At 38.5% G+C, this 19,261-nt stretch overlaps 1 protein-coding gene across 1 annotated transcript in view; it reads left to right on the top strand.

Moving 5' to 3' along the window:
* Nucleotides 1–19,261, top strand: part of GPC3 (glypican 3) — a 719,980-nt gene that overhangs the window by 610,796 nt on the left and 89,923 nt on the right. The window contains exon 7 of the mRNA XM_072627102.1: nt 3,329–3,479. Within this exon, the coding sequence (XP_072483203.1) occupies nt 3,329–3,479 (151 nt within the window). The remainder of the gene's footprint in view (nt 1–3,328; nt 3,480–19,261) is intronic.

Here is a 19,261-nt window from a genome sequence, read left to right as displayed (position 1 = left end):
GTAGAATTTGGAGGAGTAAGGAACCATTGGCAGTTTCAAAGCAAGGGAGTAATAAGAAAGTGGTGTTTCCAAAGAATTTGAGCGTAATGTGCAGGATACATTGGAGGCAATAGAAATTGGACTCAGGGAGATGGGCCAACAGTCTCTTGCAGTGTTTCATGGGTGCAGGGAAATGGTATAAGGAGTTGTTGATTAGGACCTTCCTTAGAATCAAAACAGGTAATCCTGGAGTGGGTGTATTGTAATTATCTGTGTTGCTATCTTATCTCCCAACTAAGCTGGGATTTCCCTAGCAGCTGAGGCTAGGTTGTATCTAATCCTTCTTTTTCCCCAATTGCTAATATGTGGTGCTCTGTACCCAGTAGGTGATTAATACATGTCTGTTTAATTGAATTATTATGTGTCCTAGCCTCTCAACAAGGAAGGCAGAAAGACCTAGTGAAAAGAGTGAAATTAGCTGTGTGACCCTAGGCAACTCATTTCATTTCTCTCAGCCCCAGTTGTTTCCTCAGCTATAAAATGCAGTTAATAATAACACCTGTGTCACAGGGTTGTTGTAATGTTCAAATGAGGTAACAATATGCAAAGTGCTTTGCCAACCTGAAAGCACTTTAGGACTGTAATGGTATTACTGTTGTTGTCATTATATTACAGGAGAGACTGTAGCTTGTGATCGCATCGATGTTGGTTGGTCCTGGTGTGGTAACTCCCTCACCACTTTCAAGGGGAAATTGGATGAGGCTTAATGATTTGCCCAGAGTCACACAGTTAGTATGTATCAAGAGGCAGGATTTGAACCTACCTCTTCTTGAGCCCAAGACTAGTCAGCTGCTGACTGTGAGATGGCGATAATACTCTTTCGAGGCTTAGAAAACTGGTAAAAATTCCATGAGGTTGCAGAGATTTTCTTATTTTTATTTTACAGATAAGGACACTGAGGGTCAGAGAAGGAAAGAGGCTTGACTTGGCACCTCCTTAAGCTCATGTCTTTCCAGCCCCTGTCTTGAACTCTTTCCACTACAGCAAGCTGCTTTTCCTTAGGAACTTGCATCCTCCCTCCTAGTGCTAGGCACATTGTTGGGAGGTACTGGTGGACTGACTGATGACTCCTCAACATTATTCCCAGGGATGCCTTTAATGGTATCCTTTAAAGGGAGAAAAAAAGCTGAAGGGAAATGGTCATAGGATGTTGGTCCTCAAAATTCCTGATTGTAGGACTCTGCAAGGAGACGACTTGTGGATCACATGACCCTACCTATTTCCATTATTTAAAAAAAAAATAAAACCATCCCCAGGCCCAAGGCCCTGGGCATCATTTCCCAGTGTCTTGAGCCTTGTCCATTTCATACTACAATGGGAAAATGGAAGGAACTTAGAAATATAAAGAACTTGGCCATCTGGCAAACCTTTCTTAAAACTACCCAGGAATATCTAGGGCCTTATTGTCAAGACTGCGGAATAGGAAAAAAATAGCCCTAGGTATTAGCCTGACCACACCAGAAGTCTTCATCTCCTTTTCAGAATTATTTCACAATTTCATACATTCTGTGTTCTAGCCAAACTGTTCCCCATACGTGGTAGTTCATCTCCCACTTCGGTGCCTTTGTGCAGTCTGTCTCCCACATCTGGAATATCCTCCTTCCTTCTACTCTATCTCCTGGAATCTCTAGCTCTGTTTGAATCACCTCATACAAGAGGTCTTTCCTGATTTTCCCAGTCATTAATGCTCTTTCCTTGCCCCTCTATTACTTTGTATACATTTTATAAAACCTATATACAGGTAGTTTCCTTCAAGTGAAATGCAAGCTTTTTGAGGGCCAAGACTGCTTTGTTTTTGTCTTTGGGACCTTGGCTTCTAGCACAGGGCCTGGCATAATCAATGCTCATCCAATTGAATCAGAAGTGAATTGAATTCATTCCCAAATTAGGCTCTTTGCCTATGATTCCTGCTTTGACTCCTTCCATGGAGAAGCAGCCATCCCTGTGCAAGAATTAAAGACATGATGGCACTCTGTACCATTTTTGTGAGTCAGCTAAGGCAAATTCTCAATGTCCTGGTCAGAGAAGTGTTCTACACATGTTCAAACATGCAGTCTCTAGGTGCACTCATTAGTTAACTCAGCAAACACTGTGTGAGCATAGTGCCATGGACAAGATACTTGGGCAGGGAAAACAGAAGAGAGTCTAGAAATTGTACTGTTTCATGTGTATATGAATATACATGAAAATCAATGTATGAGGGAGGGGATAATCCAACTGTCCTCTGCCCTGGTCATACTGTATTCTATTCAGGGACCATGTCTTAGGAAAGATACTGCCAAGCTGGAGAATTCTCAGAAGAAGGCAAAAAGAATGATGAGGGGACAGGATACCAGGTCATACAAGGATCTGTTGAAGGGACTGATTAGCCTAGAGAAAAGAGGATCTCTGGTTATGATTATCTTTGTGACCTGGGGCAAGTCACTTGACTTCCTTAGACCTCCATTTGTTTAACTGCAAAATGAAAGTGTTGGATTAAATGGCCTCTGAGATCTCTTCCAGCTCTGGTTCTAAGATCCTATGATAAGTGCCTTCATGTAACTAAGATTAGGCTTTGTATACTTGGCCCTAGAGGATAGAAGTACGGACAATGGATGGAAGTTACAGAGAAGTGGAATGGGTGCTTAATGTAAAAACTTCCTAGAAATTAGCCAAAGGCTAGATGACCTCCTTTTAGTTACATAAAATGTACATTATTGATAACTTTGGGTTTTCCATCATCTTGTTTCTCCAACAAATTCATCCCTGGCCTCTCCTAGAGAACCATCCCTTAATGTAAAAAAGGAGAGAAAAATTGTTTGGCAAAATTTACTACCACACCAACCAAGTTCAACATTACATGCTGTGTCCCGTGTCCAAATGCTCCAAATCTCCACAAGCTTGGTCATTATCATTTCACAGCACTGGATTTTTTAAATACTTTTTGTTGTTTTTCTTTGCACTGACGTTGCAGTCATTATTCCCATTGTTTTCCTGATTCTGCTTACTTCATGGTGTGTTTGTTCATCTAAGTCTTCCCAAGATTCTCTAGATTCTTGAGATTTGTTGTTTCTATAGTGCAGTGATATTCCATTACATTTATGTACAAACATTTGTTTAGATATTTCCTAGTCCTTTTTTTGTATAAGGGAGGGTCTTTCTTTTTCTACTTTACTTTCTTAGAGTATCTGCCTAGCAATTGGGATCTCTGGGTATAAAGAGGTTTCTACTCAGGCATGGGTTAGATTATAGAGTCTCTGAGGTGCATTCTAGCTCTGAAATTCAATGCTTCTATGTAATTTTCTTCCAGATCCTAAAAAGCATGGCAATATTGAGGCGAGCCTCAGATAAAAATCGTGAGGAAGAAGCTGAAAGTGGTGACTGTGATGATGAGGATGACTGTGGTCGAGGCTCTGGTGATGAAGGGTTAAGAGTGAAGAATCAGCTCCGCTTCTTAGCAAGTAAGCACCAAAAATTCTCTTGCTTGAATTCTGTACCAAGAAACATTGAGCTGTTTCTACACCACCTCCCTCCACCCTCAGCCCTAAACACACAAGGCTATTGATGGGTTCGTTAAAGAATACTGGAGCCAGTAGATAGAAAAGGAAATTTCCAGGTTAAGTCTACTCTACTTCCCCCTAGCTTCCCTTCTCAGTTTGAATTTTTTTTATTAAAAGGGGCCATCCCTTGAGTAACTACTTAAAGAGGCCTATTCATTGAATGAGTTTATCCCACTCAAAGAGAGAATCTGATAAGATCTTAGTCTAAAATGGCCAGGGTCCCATATTGCATCCTGGGCCATTTCCAGTCGTCCTGATAAATATCAGGCCACTGGACCCAGATGGCTCTGAAGGAGAAACTGAAACTGGTGACCTTGCACAGCCCTCCCTTACTCAAATCAAAGTCAACTGCAAGTCATGTCATCATCTTGATGTCATGGTCCTCTTCAAGAAGGAAGGACAAACACAAAAAGGAACAGCTATTTCCTTGGCATGGGTCCTACCTCCCCTGACACAGATCAGATTGTTAAGGGTTTTATTATGACTTACTATGATGGAAAAATAGTTCATTACCTTGTGACAAATTTTCCAAAGATGGAACTCTGATGTTTTAGGGGTTTCCAGCCCTTCCCAGTGCTTTGCAACTAAAGGTCTGCCTCCCCTTCATCTTCAACTTAATTTATTTGATTTGAATACTTCTTCAAAGCTATTTGTCTCAACTGTCCAAATCGCTAACTGCATCACTGTAATTATAGCAATATTTTTATATTATAATATTTCATTATTCATCATTCATTAATAGATCATAATTTATTCAGCCATTCTCTGATTATTGGAAATAGAGGATATTCCCAATGTTTTGCTCTGACACAGCAGCAGTGAATAATTTTGTAAAAAATTCATTCTTTTTTTCCTCTTTATGATGTTTTGGGGATAAGGTTCTAGCAATTAAAGGTATGAGCAATTCAGTAATCTTTATTGCTGTCCAAAATGTTTGCGTTTGTTTATGGTCCCACCAACAACATATTAGAGGGATCCCTTCCTGATAGCCATGGCATCACGGGGCTTTTTCCCACATTTCCTCTATTCTAGTGAATGTAAATATTATCTTTAGGTTGTCTTGATAGTTATTTCTCCAATATTAAGAGCTATTTTTAATGCAGTTGTTAGCATTTTGTATTTATTTTGTAAATTATCTGTTTATATCCTTTAAGTATGGACTCCCTTAGAGACTATGGATTATTAAAATTATAGATTATATATCAGTCCCATATAGATTCTGGATGTCAGATTTGTATCCATCATATGTATTTCAAATATTTTCCCAATTTTTTTCTTTGCTTTTAATTTTAAGGAGATTGCTTTTTATTGTGTGAAATCTCTTAGTCTTTATGTAATCAAAACCATGATTTTGTCTTAAGTGATTTGTTTGTAAAATTTTTTCTTTTATATTATGAATTTAACAATAATCATGAATGATACATGGACATTTCAGTATATGGGAAACAAATAGTGGGCTGTATATAAGTCTGTCAACTTCTGCTCTATTTTTAATGTATTAGATTTAACACAATAGTAACACAACTCCCCTGTTTGTGTCCCCTTCTGAACTTTATTTTTCTTTGTACTTTAAAATGTTTTATTGATACTCTTTACTTGCAATGGGTACTTCACTACCTCATTAGCATATCCCCATCCCTATGTCCCTCCAGCTACAAGGTCCTCCCTTAACAAACAAATATAGTCAATTAAAACCATTTGGCACTTAGTGGTGGGGGGCACGCTTCCTCCTCAACTTTTTGACATCATTCCCTGTTCTGCTCAACTCTCTTTGCTTCATTTCATACAAATCTGTTAGAATTTCTTTGACATGACACAATATTCTCCTTCTATATTCAGAGACCACAGCTGGTCCTGTCATTCCCTAGCCAATGATCTCTTTTTTTTGGTTTGATCAATTCCATGCGATTCAGCAGGTATTTGGTAAATGCCTACTATGTATCAGGCACTTACCAAACGATCCCTGCCTGTAAGGAACTTGTATTCTATTGAGGAGAAACAACAGGCAGACATGGAAATAAACATAAAAGATTTAAGAAAATGCAAAATACACAGCTGAAAGAGGTGCATTGTTTCCTTTTTCTCCCAGATTTTTCATGGTTATATATGTATATAAATGTAAATTTATATGTGTTGAGATCACTGATTCATGATTAAAATAAATCATGAAATTTATTGTGATGCATGCTAGGCAACATGGATCTAAAGCCATTGGGAGCGTTTTTTTTTTCTTGTTGAAGGGGAGAGGAGGTTCAAGTTTTTTCTTCCTGCAGCTCTAATTAAATAGATTCAATTCTTCATTGGTTTTTGAGTCGGGGCTTATCAAGTACTAATCTTTTCTATTACCTGGGTTCTATCTCTGAATCCCTAGCTTGTTCTGCTAATCGATTTCTCGGGCTTTTTTTCTAGCTATAGACAGTTTTCTAATAAGCTGCTAGTGTGAGACTTCTTTTGCTGCTCTTCTTTGTCTTGGTTCTTAACATTCCTGTCCAGTATTTTCCCATATTATTTTCTTGTGACTTTATCAAATTCTGTGAAATAATCTTTTCACATGTTGATGGGTACTACTACTGCATTAAAAGAAAGTTAGTTTAGAAAGTATTGAAGTTTTTACATTTGCCCAACCTTACCTTGAGTAAGAGACACTACTCCATTTGTTTAGTTTTTTATTTATGTCAAAATCATTGTCTATGTCTTTTGTATGTCTTGACAAGTTAACATCCAAATGTTTGATAGTTCTCTTTCATAGTGAGGGAATAAGCATTCATACAGTGCCTACCATGTGCCAGGTACTAGGACTAAGTGCTTCTTCCAAGTATTGTCTCATTTGATCCTCACACCAACCCTGTGAAGCAGGGATTATTATTATTCCCATTTTACAGATGAGGAAACTGAGACAAACAGATTAAGTAACTTGTCCAGGGTCACACAGCTGGTAAGTGTGTAAGGTCAAATTTGAACTCTGGTCTTCCTGACTCCAGGCCCAGTGTTTCATGCATTGAACCATCAGCTACCTCAGATCAGTTTCTCTTGATTCTTGGTAGTGGTACATGGAAATTCAGAGGACATTATATGACTTTCTTTTACGTCTCATTACTTTACTGAAGTAACTTATTAACTCTATTTTTTGTTGACTGTTTTGGGTTTTCTAGGTACACAAGGATGTTGTTTGTCCATAGAGCTATTTAATTTTTCAGGCTTTATTGCTATTACTGAGATTTTAAAAACTATGTTAAATAGGAAGGGAAAGTACAGACGTCACTGTTTAAAACCTGTTTTTAATGGGAATGCTTTGTTTCCCTACTGTGAACACTATTAGTTCATGGTTTCAGATATAAACTTCTGAAAAAACCATATTATGAAAAGATCCTTCTAGCCTTACATTTAAAAATTTTCCTAATATAATTTTATTTTTTAATTTAATTTTTTTGTCATATTTTAAGTTCCAAACCATCTCCTTCCCTCCCTCCTCACCTCAAACTAGAGAAGGCCACCATTTGACACATATATGTGTGTGTATATATAATACACACATATACATATGTATACATACATATACATATATGTAAAACTATACTAAGCATACTTCTGTTTATCAGCTTTTTTTCCTTTGGAAGTTGATAGCATCTTCCTTCATAGGTTCTTTGTAGCTGATTTGAATATTTATAATATTTAGAAAAACTTAGTCATTCAGTTATTCTTTGAAGATGATTATTACTGTATCCAATATTCTTTTGATTACATTCATTTCACTCTTCGTTGTTTCATGTACATCTTTCTATGTTTTTCTAAAATCAACCCGCTCATCATTTCTTACAGTGTAAGCATTTAGAGAGAGAGATTTTCCTCTAATTACTTCTTTTGCTGCATCCAGTAGGTTTTGGTATGTTGTCTCGTTATTATCATTCTCTTTAATGAAATTATTTATTGTTTCTGTGACTAGTTCTTTAACCCACTCATTCTTTAAGATTAAGTTATTTAGTCTCCAATTGATTTTTAAGCTGTCTTTCCATTTACATTGTGTTGTCACCGTGTCCATTGTTTATCTAGTTCTGATTTTTTAACTTTGTATGAGTTCATTTAAGCCTTCCCTTTTTTCTCTGTATTTATCACATTTAATGTATTTTATGATTCAGTAATATTTCATTACACTAATCTACCACATCATGTATTTAGCCATTCCCCAATCAATGGGAATCTGCTTCCCTCCTCGCCTCAATAAAAACTTTGCTGTTACAAAGAGTACTGCTATAAATATTTGGGTGGGAATAAGCATTTATATAGCGACTACCATGTTCCAAGCACTGTGATGAGCATTTTTTACAAATATTATCTTATTTGATTGATCCTTACAATAACCTTGGGAGGTAGGTGCTGTAAAAATCCTCATTTTACAGTTGAGAAAATTGAAGCAAAAAGAAAAAAAATTAAATCACTTGCCTAGAGTCACACATCTAGTAAAGGTCCCTGGTAACAGTCAGAGGGCAGATTTGAACTCCGGTCTTCCCGACTCCATACGCAGCATTTTATGTACTGTGGGGGCATTCTTTTTAACATTGACCTTGTTGCGGTATAGACATAACAGTAGGATATCTAGGTCAAAAGTGTAGGCATTGTCGTCTCTCTCTTAGCATATTTCCAAAATGTTTGGACCAATTCAGAGCTCTGCCAAGAGTGTATCAGCGTGCTTTCAGTTGTTTTTCAATCATGGTCGACCCTTGGTGAGTTTGGGGGTTTTCTTGCCAGAGATCCTGGAGTGGTTTGCCATTTCCTTTTCCAGCTCATTTAACAGATGACGGAACTGAGGCAAACAGGGGGAAGTGACTTGTCCAGGGTACACAGCTGGTTAGTGTCTGAGGCCAGATTTGAACTCAGGAAGATGAGTTTTCCTGACTCCAGGCCTGGCCCTCTAGCCACTGCAGTACTGCCCAGCTGCCCCATCAGTGTGCTTATCTTTCCACAATTCTTCTAAGATTGACTATCCCCACCTTTTATCGTCTTTGACAATCTTCTAGGTATGAAGTGAAACCTCAGAGTTGTTTTGATTACACTTTTATTATTTATGATTCCGAGTAGTCTTTCACATGCTTGTTAACAGTTTACAATTTTTCTTTACAGAACTCTTTGTTCTTATCCTTTGACCACTTAAATAATGGGGAATGGCTTCTGGTCTTAGATTTTTTTGTGCTGATCCCTATGTATTTTGTATATCAGATCCCAGACTGAGTTATTTGGTGCAAACATTTCCCCCTAAGCAACTACTTCCTCCCCTATCTAGGTTGTGTTAATTTTGTTTGTGCCAAAGCTTTTCAATTTCAAGTAACTGAAATTGTCTATCTTTTGTTATCACTTCTATTCATTATTTGGTTAAGAATTCTCCCCCTAATTATAGATGCGAAAGGTGCCTAGCTCTGTTCTCTTCACGTTTTTTTTTAATGCTATGCCCTTTTATTATTCTGTTTTCATATTCATTTTGAGCTTATTGCGGCATATGGTATATGACATGGATCTAAACTTAATTTCTGCCAAACGACTTTCCAGTTTTCCCAGCATTTCTTGTCAAACAGAAAGCTCTCCTGTCAATTTGCTTGTGGGTTTATTGAATACTGGATTATCAAGTTTAATGATTTCTGATTCTTCCTTATCTAATCTGTTTATATAAGTTACTTTAACTTGGGCTGCTTCTTTTCTAAAGACAGTAGTTTCACTTTGGGTTCCCCTTATTTGTTCACTTTCCTTCCTTGTCTCCACAACCTCAGCTCCCATGCTGCTTTCTTGGAAGCCCTTCTGAAAGCTTTAATGATTAAGCCAATAGAAAACTAAAACAGTTCTCACTTCATGTTATCTTGGCTGTTTTAAATGCTTATCATTTGGTCGGAGAGGCCTGTTTGCTGTCAGAAGACTTCCCTGAAGTAAGTATGTCTCTCTATAAACTTTTCAAAATCTGTTTGCTTTTCAGATATTCATTTCCTGTCTTCATAAAACATGCTGGATTTTACTGGGGAGATAATTCTGGGTTCACAGCTCATGCTTGGTAATTTTGTAAATGCTGTATTACAATTTCTGCTATCTTCATTTGTCATCCTTGAAAGGTTTGCTGTCATCCTAATTATTGTTCCTTGGTAAATGATTTACTTCCTGACTGGCAGTTCATACGATCTTTTTTCCCCTTCTCTTTGTAGTCCTTGAGTTTAACTATGCCACATCTAGGCATGTTAGATCTTGGGTTCTTGCTTGTGGGCATCTTTTAGACTGTTTCTATTTGTATTCTACCAGGTGTTTTCAGCAATTCTGGGACATTTTCTTAGGTGATTTCCTAAAATCAAGTGCCCCAGTTCTTTTGTTTTTCTCACTTCTTGAGGGTCACTCCAAAGATCTCTCCTCCAGGTCTGCCAAGTAGGGGTCTGTAGGCTTTCTAATAGTTTCAAAAATTCAGTGATTTTTTTTTTGAGCCAGCATTTCCAGCTGCTCTTCATTGTGCCCAATTTCATTTTCCACTGCAGTAAGTCTGCTCTTTGTTGCTTCTTGGAATTTTAGAAACTTTCTATCATAGACTCCATTTTCTACATTAATTCCTCTTATTCCTTTTTTTTTTACATCTTTTAACTGTCCCTTAAGGGTCTTGTGTTATTTTCTTCCAGTTTTTCTTTTATTTGGTCTTGTGGTTTTTCTTAGTATTGCTTAATTTCTTTTTATGTATCATTTACCTGCCTGGTGACAGCTCTCAAGAGGGCTTGCAGAGTTTCTTTTTCTACCCTCACTGGTCCTCAAATTTACCAGGTTTAGAAGTTCTTCAGCATTTTCAGATTGTATAAATACTCTGGCATTCACAATTTTTGGAGGTGGTTGGGTGTTTTTTATACCCTTGTGTTTTGCAAATTTTCTTTTCTCTGTTGTTTGTCATGGATTGTGGCAGTATTCTGCCTTGCTCCCACATCTTAGATATCCCCTCTGCCCCCTAGACCTTTATTTTTTGTTCTACCATGGAATCATCCCATCTCTTCCTTTTTACTTTTCCCATGAATATTCTTCTGAGCTTTCACCATTTCACTTTAGCATGTATTAAGAACCTACTATGTGCTATGTCCTGTGTTTAGTATTGGAATGCAAAAAGAAAAAATACCACAGCTGCCACCTTCAGGAGCCAAGAGTCCAGTGGGGAAATATGGCAGGGACACAAATAAGTATAACACCAGATGGTAGGAGCAGAGGAATAGAAAAGGGAGAACCCATAGAATAAGTACTGTAATGGTGTCCCCAAAGGAGTCGCAAGTTGTGCCAGACTGAGAGTCTCCAGCAGATTCCAGCTTGCCCTGGATGTTTGAGGACCTCCATGCTGACTTCTGGAAGCATGATGAGAAGAGAGTGGCAATGATCAACAGGTTTCCCACCCAACCTAAATTCTCCCCATGAGGTTTCTCTCTAGTCCACCACTTGGTGAAGTATATGAGATTTCTCCTAGTTGCATGAGAACAGAGGATTATTCTACTACTTGATTTTCTCATTAGTTATACTGCATTCATATCTTAATGAAATGTTTTCCTATCAGATTGGTTACTCTCACATGGTCTGGCAATATAGAGTATTATTATACTAGATGGGGACTTGAGCTGTGGTTTGCATAACTGATTACTAAAAACACCTACCCTGAAATTAGGAAAAGTAGCAAGAGGCTCCAGAGCCAGAGTTCTTAGGAGATTTCAGGGGCCCTGTGTTTTATCGAATTAGCTTCCACTGCCATGGAAGCCATATGTTCCCATTGACCCTACTGGAACTGCGTCCTGGATTGCTAGATCTGATCTGGCCCTTATTTCTCACTGTTAAGAGGTAGTGGATTAGGCAAGAGTCCCTTCTTCCTCCTCCTCACCCCAACCCCACCATGTTGCTGGAAATATGATTTGAAGTTGCTGGAGATACGATTTAAACATAGCCCAGGCTCCCAGGAGGGAACTATTCCTTGTACAAGCTTCTTACCAATAGGCTCATAGCCATGTAGAAAAACTTCACTAACCTGTTCCTCCCAGACATTTCTAAGCTTAGTTCTGCTTTATCTTCACTGCTTTCCATATGCAGCCCTAGAACCAATGGCTTATCAATAGAACTCAGTGTTTTCTCACTGCCCAGAATCCTGGCTGGAAGGGTGAAACCATTTTTTCACACAGGTTATAGGTACAACTGTGTCATTCTGTTTGCTGCTGGGGCCATCCTACTGAAGTGATGGTGTGGTATTGCAGACTGAAAGTTGAAATTCAAATCAGGAGACCTGTGTTTGAATCTCTCCTCTGAGCCAGTGTAACTTAACCAAGTCACTTACCCTCACAGAACCTCAGTTTTCTGGAGTGAGACAATAATACCTCTACTCCCTACCTTGTTGTCATTCATCCTTCATTCTTAAAGAGGACCAATGACATCATGATGTTGGGGTCAAGGTACAGTGTTTTCAATGGTGGCTGATCAGTCCAATATGAGCTTGGAAGGCTGTACTACAGGTTGGGCACAAATAGTCTGAACATTGGTGATGGGGATGTCTCACCTTCCTTTTGGACTACTACTTTCTTTGGTGTAGGCAGGCCATACAGGTGATCTTATGCCAGTGTCTCCCATGTTGTTGAATCCATTCCAGAGTTCTTTAGAGAGACTTTGAGAGTCTTCTTGGGTTGTTTCTTCTGACCTCCATGTAAGTGCCTGCCTTGTGTAAGTTCTCTGTAAAATAGTCTTTTAGGCAAACACATGCACTTGGCATTCAAACAACATGACCAGCCCATCAGAGTTGTGCTCTCTACTCTGGCACGAGGCTCAAAAGGGAAAACAAGGGTAAAGCACTTTTTTAGACCTTCAAGTGATAAATAAATGCCAGTTATCATTATTTCTTCAAATGAAAAATACTAAAAATAACAAAGATAATAGAAAAAAAGATCACTTGCAAGGATTTGCTGAAGTAAAGGGAAAAACACAAGGTATAAAGGTGGAGTTATAGTCAAAAACTGGATAAAACTAGACCTTTATCAGATGTTAAAAGAGGATTCATTATTCAAAGGAGCTGCAGCAGCACATCTACCTTTGTCTTTGTATCCCCGGGGCCTAGCACAATGGATGTGCAAGTCCTCTCCTTCTCTGAGCCTTAGTTTCCCCTTCTGGAGAATGAAGGGGCTGAACTAGATAGTGTCTAAGCTCACTGCTAGATGGTACAATACTTGGAAACCTGGACTTGGAGTCAGGAAGGCCTGAATTCAAATCTGGCCTTAGACACAGATTAGATGTATGCCCATGAACAAGTCACTCTGTCTGCCTGAAGTTTCCTCATCTGCAAAATGGGGATAATAATCACACCTAATTCACAGGGTTATTGAGAGGATAAAATTAGATAATATTTATAAAGCCCTTTACAAACTTTCAAGTTCTACGTCCTTGCTCACTATTCTTCTTCTGGTTTCTATGAACTGAGGCTTCTCAGGACGATCTTGCTAGAAAGGTCCTTCCCTGAGGACCCTGTCATTCTCTAAACCTTTACTGAAGGCCTCTCAGCCTTTCTATACTTGGAGGGGGGAAGGGAGAAGAAATGACAAGGGAAAATCGAGGTTTCAATCCAATTGAAAACATTTTTGAGCAGGAAGGAACTTCAGAGATCAGTTACTTTTAATTGACCTTTGTGGGTAGGGAAGCTGAGGTCTGGAGCAGGGAAAGGACTCATTCATTCTAGGTCACATAGTGAATTAGAGGAAGCTCAGGATTAGAACCCAGGTCTTCTGAATGCAATGCTAAAGATTTTGTATTCTATCCTATAGGCAATAGGGAGCCATTGACAGTTCTTGTACAGAAAAAAATGACACGATCAAACCAAAGAATAAAAGAATCCCAGTTGAAAAACACCTCAGAGGTCCCTTCAGAAGGAAGATTATTTTGACAGCTGTATAAAAGGTGATAGGAAAGGTTGGGAGCAGGAAAGCTAGTTAGGAATCTATTACATAGTTCAGGCAAGAGGTAATGAGGTCTTGACCTGGGGAAGTGGGCATGAGAGCAAAGAAAAGAGAGCTTCCTCATTCCTGTATCTCTTTCCCCTGCCCCCACCCTTGGAAAAAAAAAGTTGCTGAGGCGCCAGTGTGTGCTTCCACCAACCTTCACCACATCAGCTTCTGCTGCTTACCCACATTACTGTGTGCAGAGCACCAGGGGCTTTAGCCATTAATAGAGAACAGCTGTTGGCTCAGCAATCTTCTCTACCAGATGTCACTCTCTGCAGTTGTTTTAAAATCTGGAGACAAAACAAAATTTTTAAAAATAACAATTAGAAACCATTTTTTAAAATCCCTCACTTTGCATTTCCCTTTTAATTATATAAAGTCAGAAGATGCAGGTTTAAATCTTAGAAATACTGCTGGGTGGTATTGGGCATGGTACTTCCTCTCTCTGGGCCTCAGTTTCCCTATCTATAAGATGTGAGATCACTATAGTTTTTTCTATGATTTAAGTGTGACTTTAGATTCCTTTCTGCAACTGTGTGCACACAGGAAAAATAAGGTAAAGGTTAATAGCTTAACTCTAACTGTAAGCTAGTAGACACCACAGGGTAACAAATGAATTATTTGGTTCCTATTTAAGGCTTACAAAGTAGCACTCCAATGCCCACCATAGGAGTTTGGACTTAAAATTGGTGAATGCTCCCCTTATCATCCCCTACCCAAACTCAACATGCTGTTTGTTCTCTGTCCATGTCTATGCCATGCTGCTATGCCCTTCCACCCCACCCCGCTCCCATGTACAAACAGCCCTCAAACTGGCAATCAAACCAACACTGCCATTCCTGGAAGGTTTATTTTAATTACTTGCCCTATGACTCCATTCGTTTTCCCTGTGACTTCCCTGACCAAAACAACCCTCCTGGGCCACCACTACACTATGTGCATTGTCTTTTCCTATTAGAATATAAGCTTCTTGAAGGCAAAGACTGTGTTTCTTTTTTGTATTTGTATCCCAAAGAATCTGGCACATAGTAAGTGCTTAATAAATGTTTTTTTAAATTTCTTTCATTCATTCATAGCAATTCCCTTATTAAAAAAAAATTGGGAGGTAGCTAGTGCAAGGATTATGATCCCCATTTTACAAATGAGGAAATCGGGAGACTTCCAGCAGGATAGCCAAGAGACCATGTCATCACCTCAAAACAGGAGTCAGATGAAGTCAATGAATAAGAGCAAAAAGAGAAGAAAAGAAATCTCTTCACAATAAAAATCCTCTCATAAACTGAGCAAATGAGTATTTAAAAAAAGAAAAATAATCTTACATTACAATGAATCCAGTACTATAAGATAAAAAATCCACAAGAATCCATTTTCAGAAAAAGGGAATAAAGCTGTAATAACTACAACTAGATCTCTACAAACAAGATTATTACAACTTTACAGTATCCCAGAATAATCAAGATGCTTAATGAAAGAACTAAAGGAAGAGACAAGGGAGTGAAATTAGAGCTCTTAAAAGACGTCAAAAAGAAAATCAGTGTTTTAGAACAAAAAGTGTAGCATTTTACTAAAGTACTAGACACCAAGAAATAGAATGGAAATGAGAATGCAAAAAATAAAATGATTCAAAATAAAATATTGGAGCAAAGTCAAAAGATACAAAAACTGAGATCTCTAAATGCAAGAGTAACTGATCTCAAAGAAAGTTGTGTGAGAATCTGAGAATAATGGTATGCAATTTTTGAAAGCACAAACAAAAGAAAATGAATACCATATTTCAGGAAAATATGTAATAAACTATCTCAGTAGTATCAAAAATGGAAAATAAAGTATTACCTTATAAAAATTCATAGTACTCTATGAAACAAAAGGACTCTAAGTTCAATTCATCCAGATACGTAGTGTCCAAGTTGCAGAACTTCATTCCATAGTCAACACAAACTCATACAGGCATCCAGGAGGACACCCTTCATATATTAAGGGAAAGGAGCTTTAATCACACAATACTGTTCCTCAATTACAATTCATCCAGATATGTAGTGTCCAAGTTGCAGAACTTCATTTGGTATTCAACATAGACTCATACAGGCATCCAGGAGGACACCCTTCACGTATCAAGCTTCAATCATACAAAACTCTTCCTCAATCACAAGAAATGGAAAAAAGGCTGGATTAAGACTTGTTTAACAGTTCTCCCCTTAGCCCCAGTTGCACAAAGTACTTCCTTCCATTTTCCTCTATTTTTTACATGACATTTTATATTTAATTTTCTCCATTTGGAACTTATTATGGTATATGCTGTGAATTGAGTTAAACCCAGTTTCTGCCAAACTGATTTTAGTTTGGCAGAACTTGTTCTTGTTGGCAGGACTAGTTCTTGTTGGGGTCTTTACCCTAATAGTTTGTGTTCTTAGCTTTATCAAACACTAGGCTACTGTGTGTGATTGTTTTAGGATCTTGTTTACCAAATCTATTTTATTAATCTAGTTTGTTATTTTTGAAGCAGTTCTAAAGAGTTTTGAGTATGACTTTCTTATAACAACGTTTGATATTGGTAATGCTAGATTCCTACTTTTTCACCATTTCCCTTGACATTCTTGACTTTTTGTTTCTCCAAATGAATTCTGCCATTATTATATGCAGATAATATATGCATAATATATGCATATATTATATGCAACTCTATAAAGTGATCCCTTGGTAGCTTGATGACACTAAACCTGTAAATTAAGCAGCCCAGTCATTTGTAATCATATCGGCCAAAAAAAAAAAGGCCAAGATCTCAACAATGCATCTGGGGTTGTCTCCAGTTGTCCTGTCCTATGTCTTGCTGCTGGATTCAGATGACCCGGAGGAGACAGTGAAGCTGATGACTTTGCACAGCCTTGCCTCACTAAAACCAATTCACTTGCAAGTGAAGACATGTGATGTGTCCTGATGTGTCATTGGTCCTCTTCAAGAACAAAGGAAAAAAACAATGGCAAAACCCTACCAAGAACAATTAATGTCTCTCTGATAATATAAGTCCTTTATTCCTTTATTTCTGTACAGAGTGTTTTGTGGTGGTATTCATATAAATCACGAGTATTTTGGGGGTCAATTAGCTCTCACATACATTTGATTTCTCTTCTTGCTTTTTTTTGTTGGTAACTCAGTACCTTCCTTCTAAGACTTTCTCCAATTTATCTTGTATATATCTCATTTCTACATAGTGGTTTGCATGTCATCTCCCTCATTAGACTATGAGCTTGAGAGCTGGGACTGGTTTTTGGCTTTCTTTGTATCCTTAGTCCTTAGCACAGGGCCTGCAACACAGTAAGTGCTAAATAATTGACTTGATATCCAGAAAGACTAATGATTTTGTGGTTTCATGATATTGCCTCAGTTAATCTTTTCATTGTATCTTAATGACTCTCTGAGTAAACTATCATGTCCTCTGAAAACAGGGATAATATGGGCTCCTCTTTGCCTGTGCTTATTCCATCAGTTTCTTTACCTTGTCTCACGGCTATACCTCATGTTTCCATGACTTCTGGCTGCAGACCTCTGGCATTTCTCTAGTACAAATAATGCTAGCTCCTGATTTTAGATAAAGAGTATTTTAGATCCGTTGGACACATACTGTCTGTTGAGGAAAACAGAGACTCTTTGGAGGCAGGGCCAGCTTTATTTTTTTGTCTCAATAATCACAGCACACAGTAGGTTGTTAGTACATGTGTATCAAATTGAATTGAGTATTTTTATACTTTTTACTATTCTTTTAAAATAACAAACTAATGCTCTATTGTATGCTTTTCTTGTCTCTTTTGTTATCAATGTGATCACTATGTTTACAGTTTTCCTACTGTTGAACCATCCCTTCCTTCCAATTATAAATCCAACTTGGTTCCACTTTTCTTTCCTTTACAGAGAAGTCTGGCCAAAGTCAAATAATAAAACATGGCATATCCAGACCTTGAATCCAAATCCCAGACTTCCTTGTTCTTTCCCTATACCACTACAATTTAGTGAGAGAAAAATGCAAATTTATGGCCAGGTGTTCTGACAAACACTTCTTAGTGCAGCTGGACAGCAGTGGGATGAGAGTGATGGCATTTTCAAATTCCTTCTTACCCTGTTATTAGCCCAGGGTGGTTTGTAAGCAGGAAGGTATTTGAACAATGGCAAATATGCTCCCCCTGATATATAAACATCTACTGAGTCACAACAGTTGTGGGCACCTGCATCATCACTAGCTTTGTTTGATTTTCTTGGAGGAAAAAGGAGCACAGGGCCACTGACTCTTCCTGTACTCTCTCCTTTAGAAGCAAACCATCTCCTTTTACTCTCAGTTACATTCCAATGGAGGATTTAGAAGGCAAAGTCTACAGTCATAGTATATTTGAACCAGACATCAAGGAGGTGGTGCTGGCAAATGTCAAGACAGGAGAACCTGGCCTAGGGAGAGGGTCAGCATGAAGCTGTTCACAGAAAACACAAAGAAATGTCTTCTCTGCAACCTGCGTAACAATAGAATCTGTTGCTTGATTCTATGAACTCAGGATGGGGATGATGTAGCTCTTACCAGTGAGTGACAGTGGTCAGAAAAATAGAGGAATGACTTAAATGGGTGCCTAACAAGAACACAGCTGTTTGGGTGTGGGGGTTTTTCATGCTCACACTTCAAATGACTTGAATCATGTAAGGATGCTAGAAAAGGGAGCTGGCCAAGCTGGAAAAGCAAAGCCCAGCAAATCCAAAAATGGGTGGCCCTGGGTTCTGAGGTTCTTTCAAAGGATCACAGTCTCTGGCAGGACCAGAAAAGCTAATAGGGATGAGTCTTTCACCAGGCTATGTCTGCTGCCCAGTATCCAGTCCAGACAAATTCAGAGTCTCATCACCAGTCATTAGGACCTGCCACATCCAAAATGTTTGCAACCCTGTGACCAAACGTGGTCAGTGAGCTTCTTCCCACTAGGCTAGTCTTCAGATAACAGGCCTACAATCTGTCACCAGACCTATCCAGACTCAAGTCTTCCTAGGTTTGGAGGCCTGCCAGAGTTCTGATCTGCCAGCATGGCCTTTAAGAAAGCAGGGTTGCCTCCCTGCCTGATGAGAATTCAGAGAAGGAGCAATCTTTTCACTATGGGACCTGCCTTTCACTCTTGGAGCATCCTTACACAGTTCTAAGGGAACTGCTAGGCTATTTCTTCTGGCACAAGGGGATCTGGCCATCTTGTGGGTATCCACAAGCTTCTAAGAAGCTATTTTCTTTTACCACAGCTTCTCAAAAAATTTCTCCTTCTAATTCATTTTACATTATCTTTTATTTTTAGAGGACAAGAAATAATAATTCACATTCCTATACACTTTGATTTCAAAGCACTTTCACATCCATCATCTCATTCAATCCTTATAACCACCCAGAGGGGAAAACTGAGCCTCATAGAAACAGTGACTTTTCCCAGATAATCTGGCTAATAATTGGTAGAGCCAAGACTTGAACACAAATCTTCTGGTTCCAAGTCTAGTGCCTTTTCTAGGTCATTATGATCCAGGAACATTTATAATCATTTTATTTTCTTAGGTCACCTCCTAGATTTCAGATTTAGGGGGAGAGAAATTTGGCTTTTTGGTTGTTTGTTTTTTGGTTTTTCCCAAGGAAATCCATTCTTGGAGCTGGTCTACACGCACATGTGGAGAAAAAGAGTTCGCTGAGCCTGGCAAAGTAGTCAGTTGTAAACA

Source organism: Notamacropus eugenii, chromosome X, assembly GCF_028372415.1.
Source record: "Notamacropus eugenii isolate mMacEug1 chromosome X, mMacEug1.pri_v2, whole genome shotgun sequence".
Taxonomy (NCBI): domain Eukaryota; kingdom Metazoa; phylum Chordata; class Mammalia; order Diprotodontia; family Macropodidae; genus Notamacropus; species Notamacropus eugenii.
This window is presented reverse-complemented; position numbering and strand designations above follow the sequence as displayed.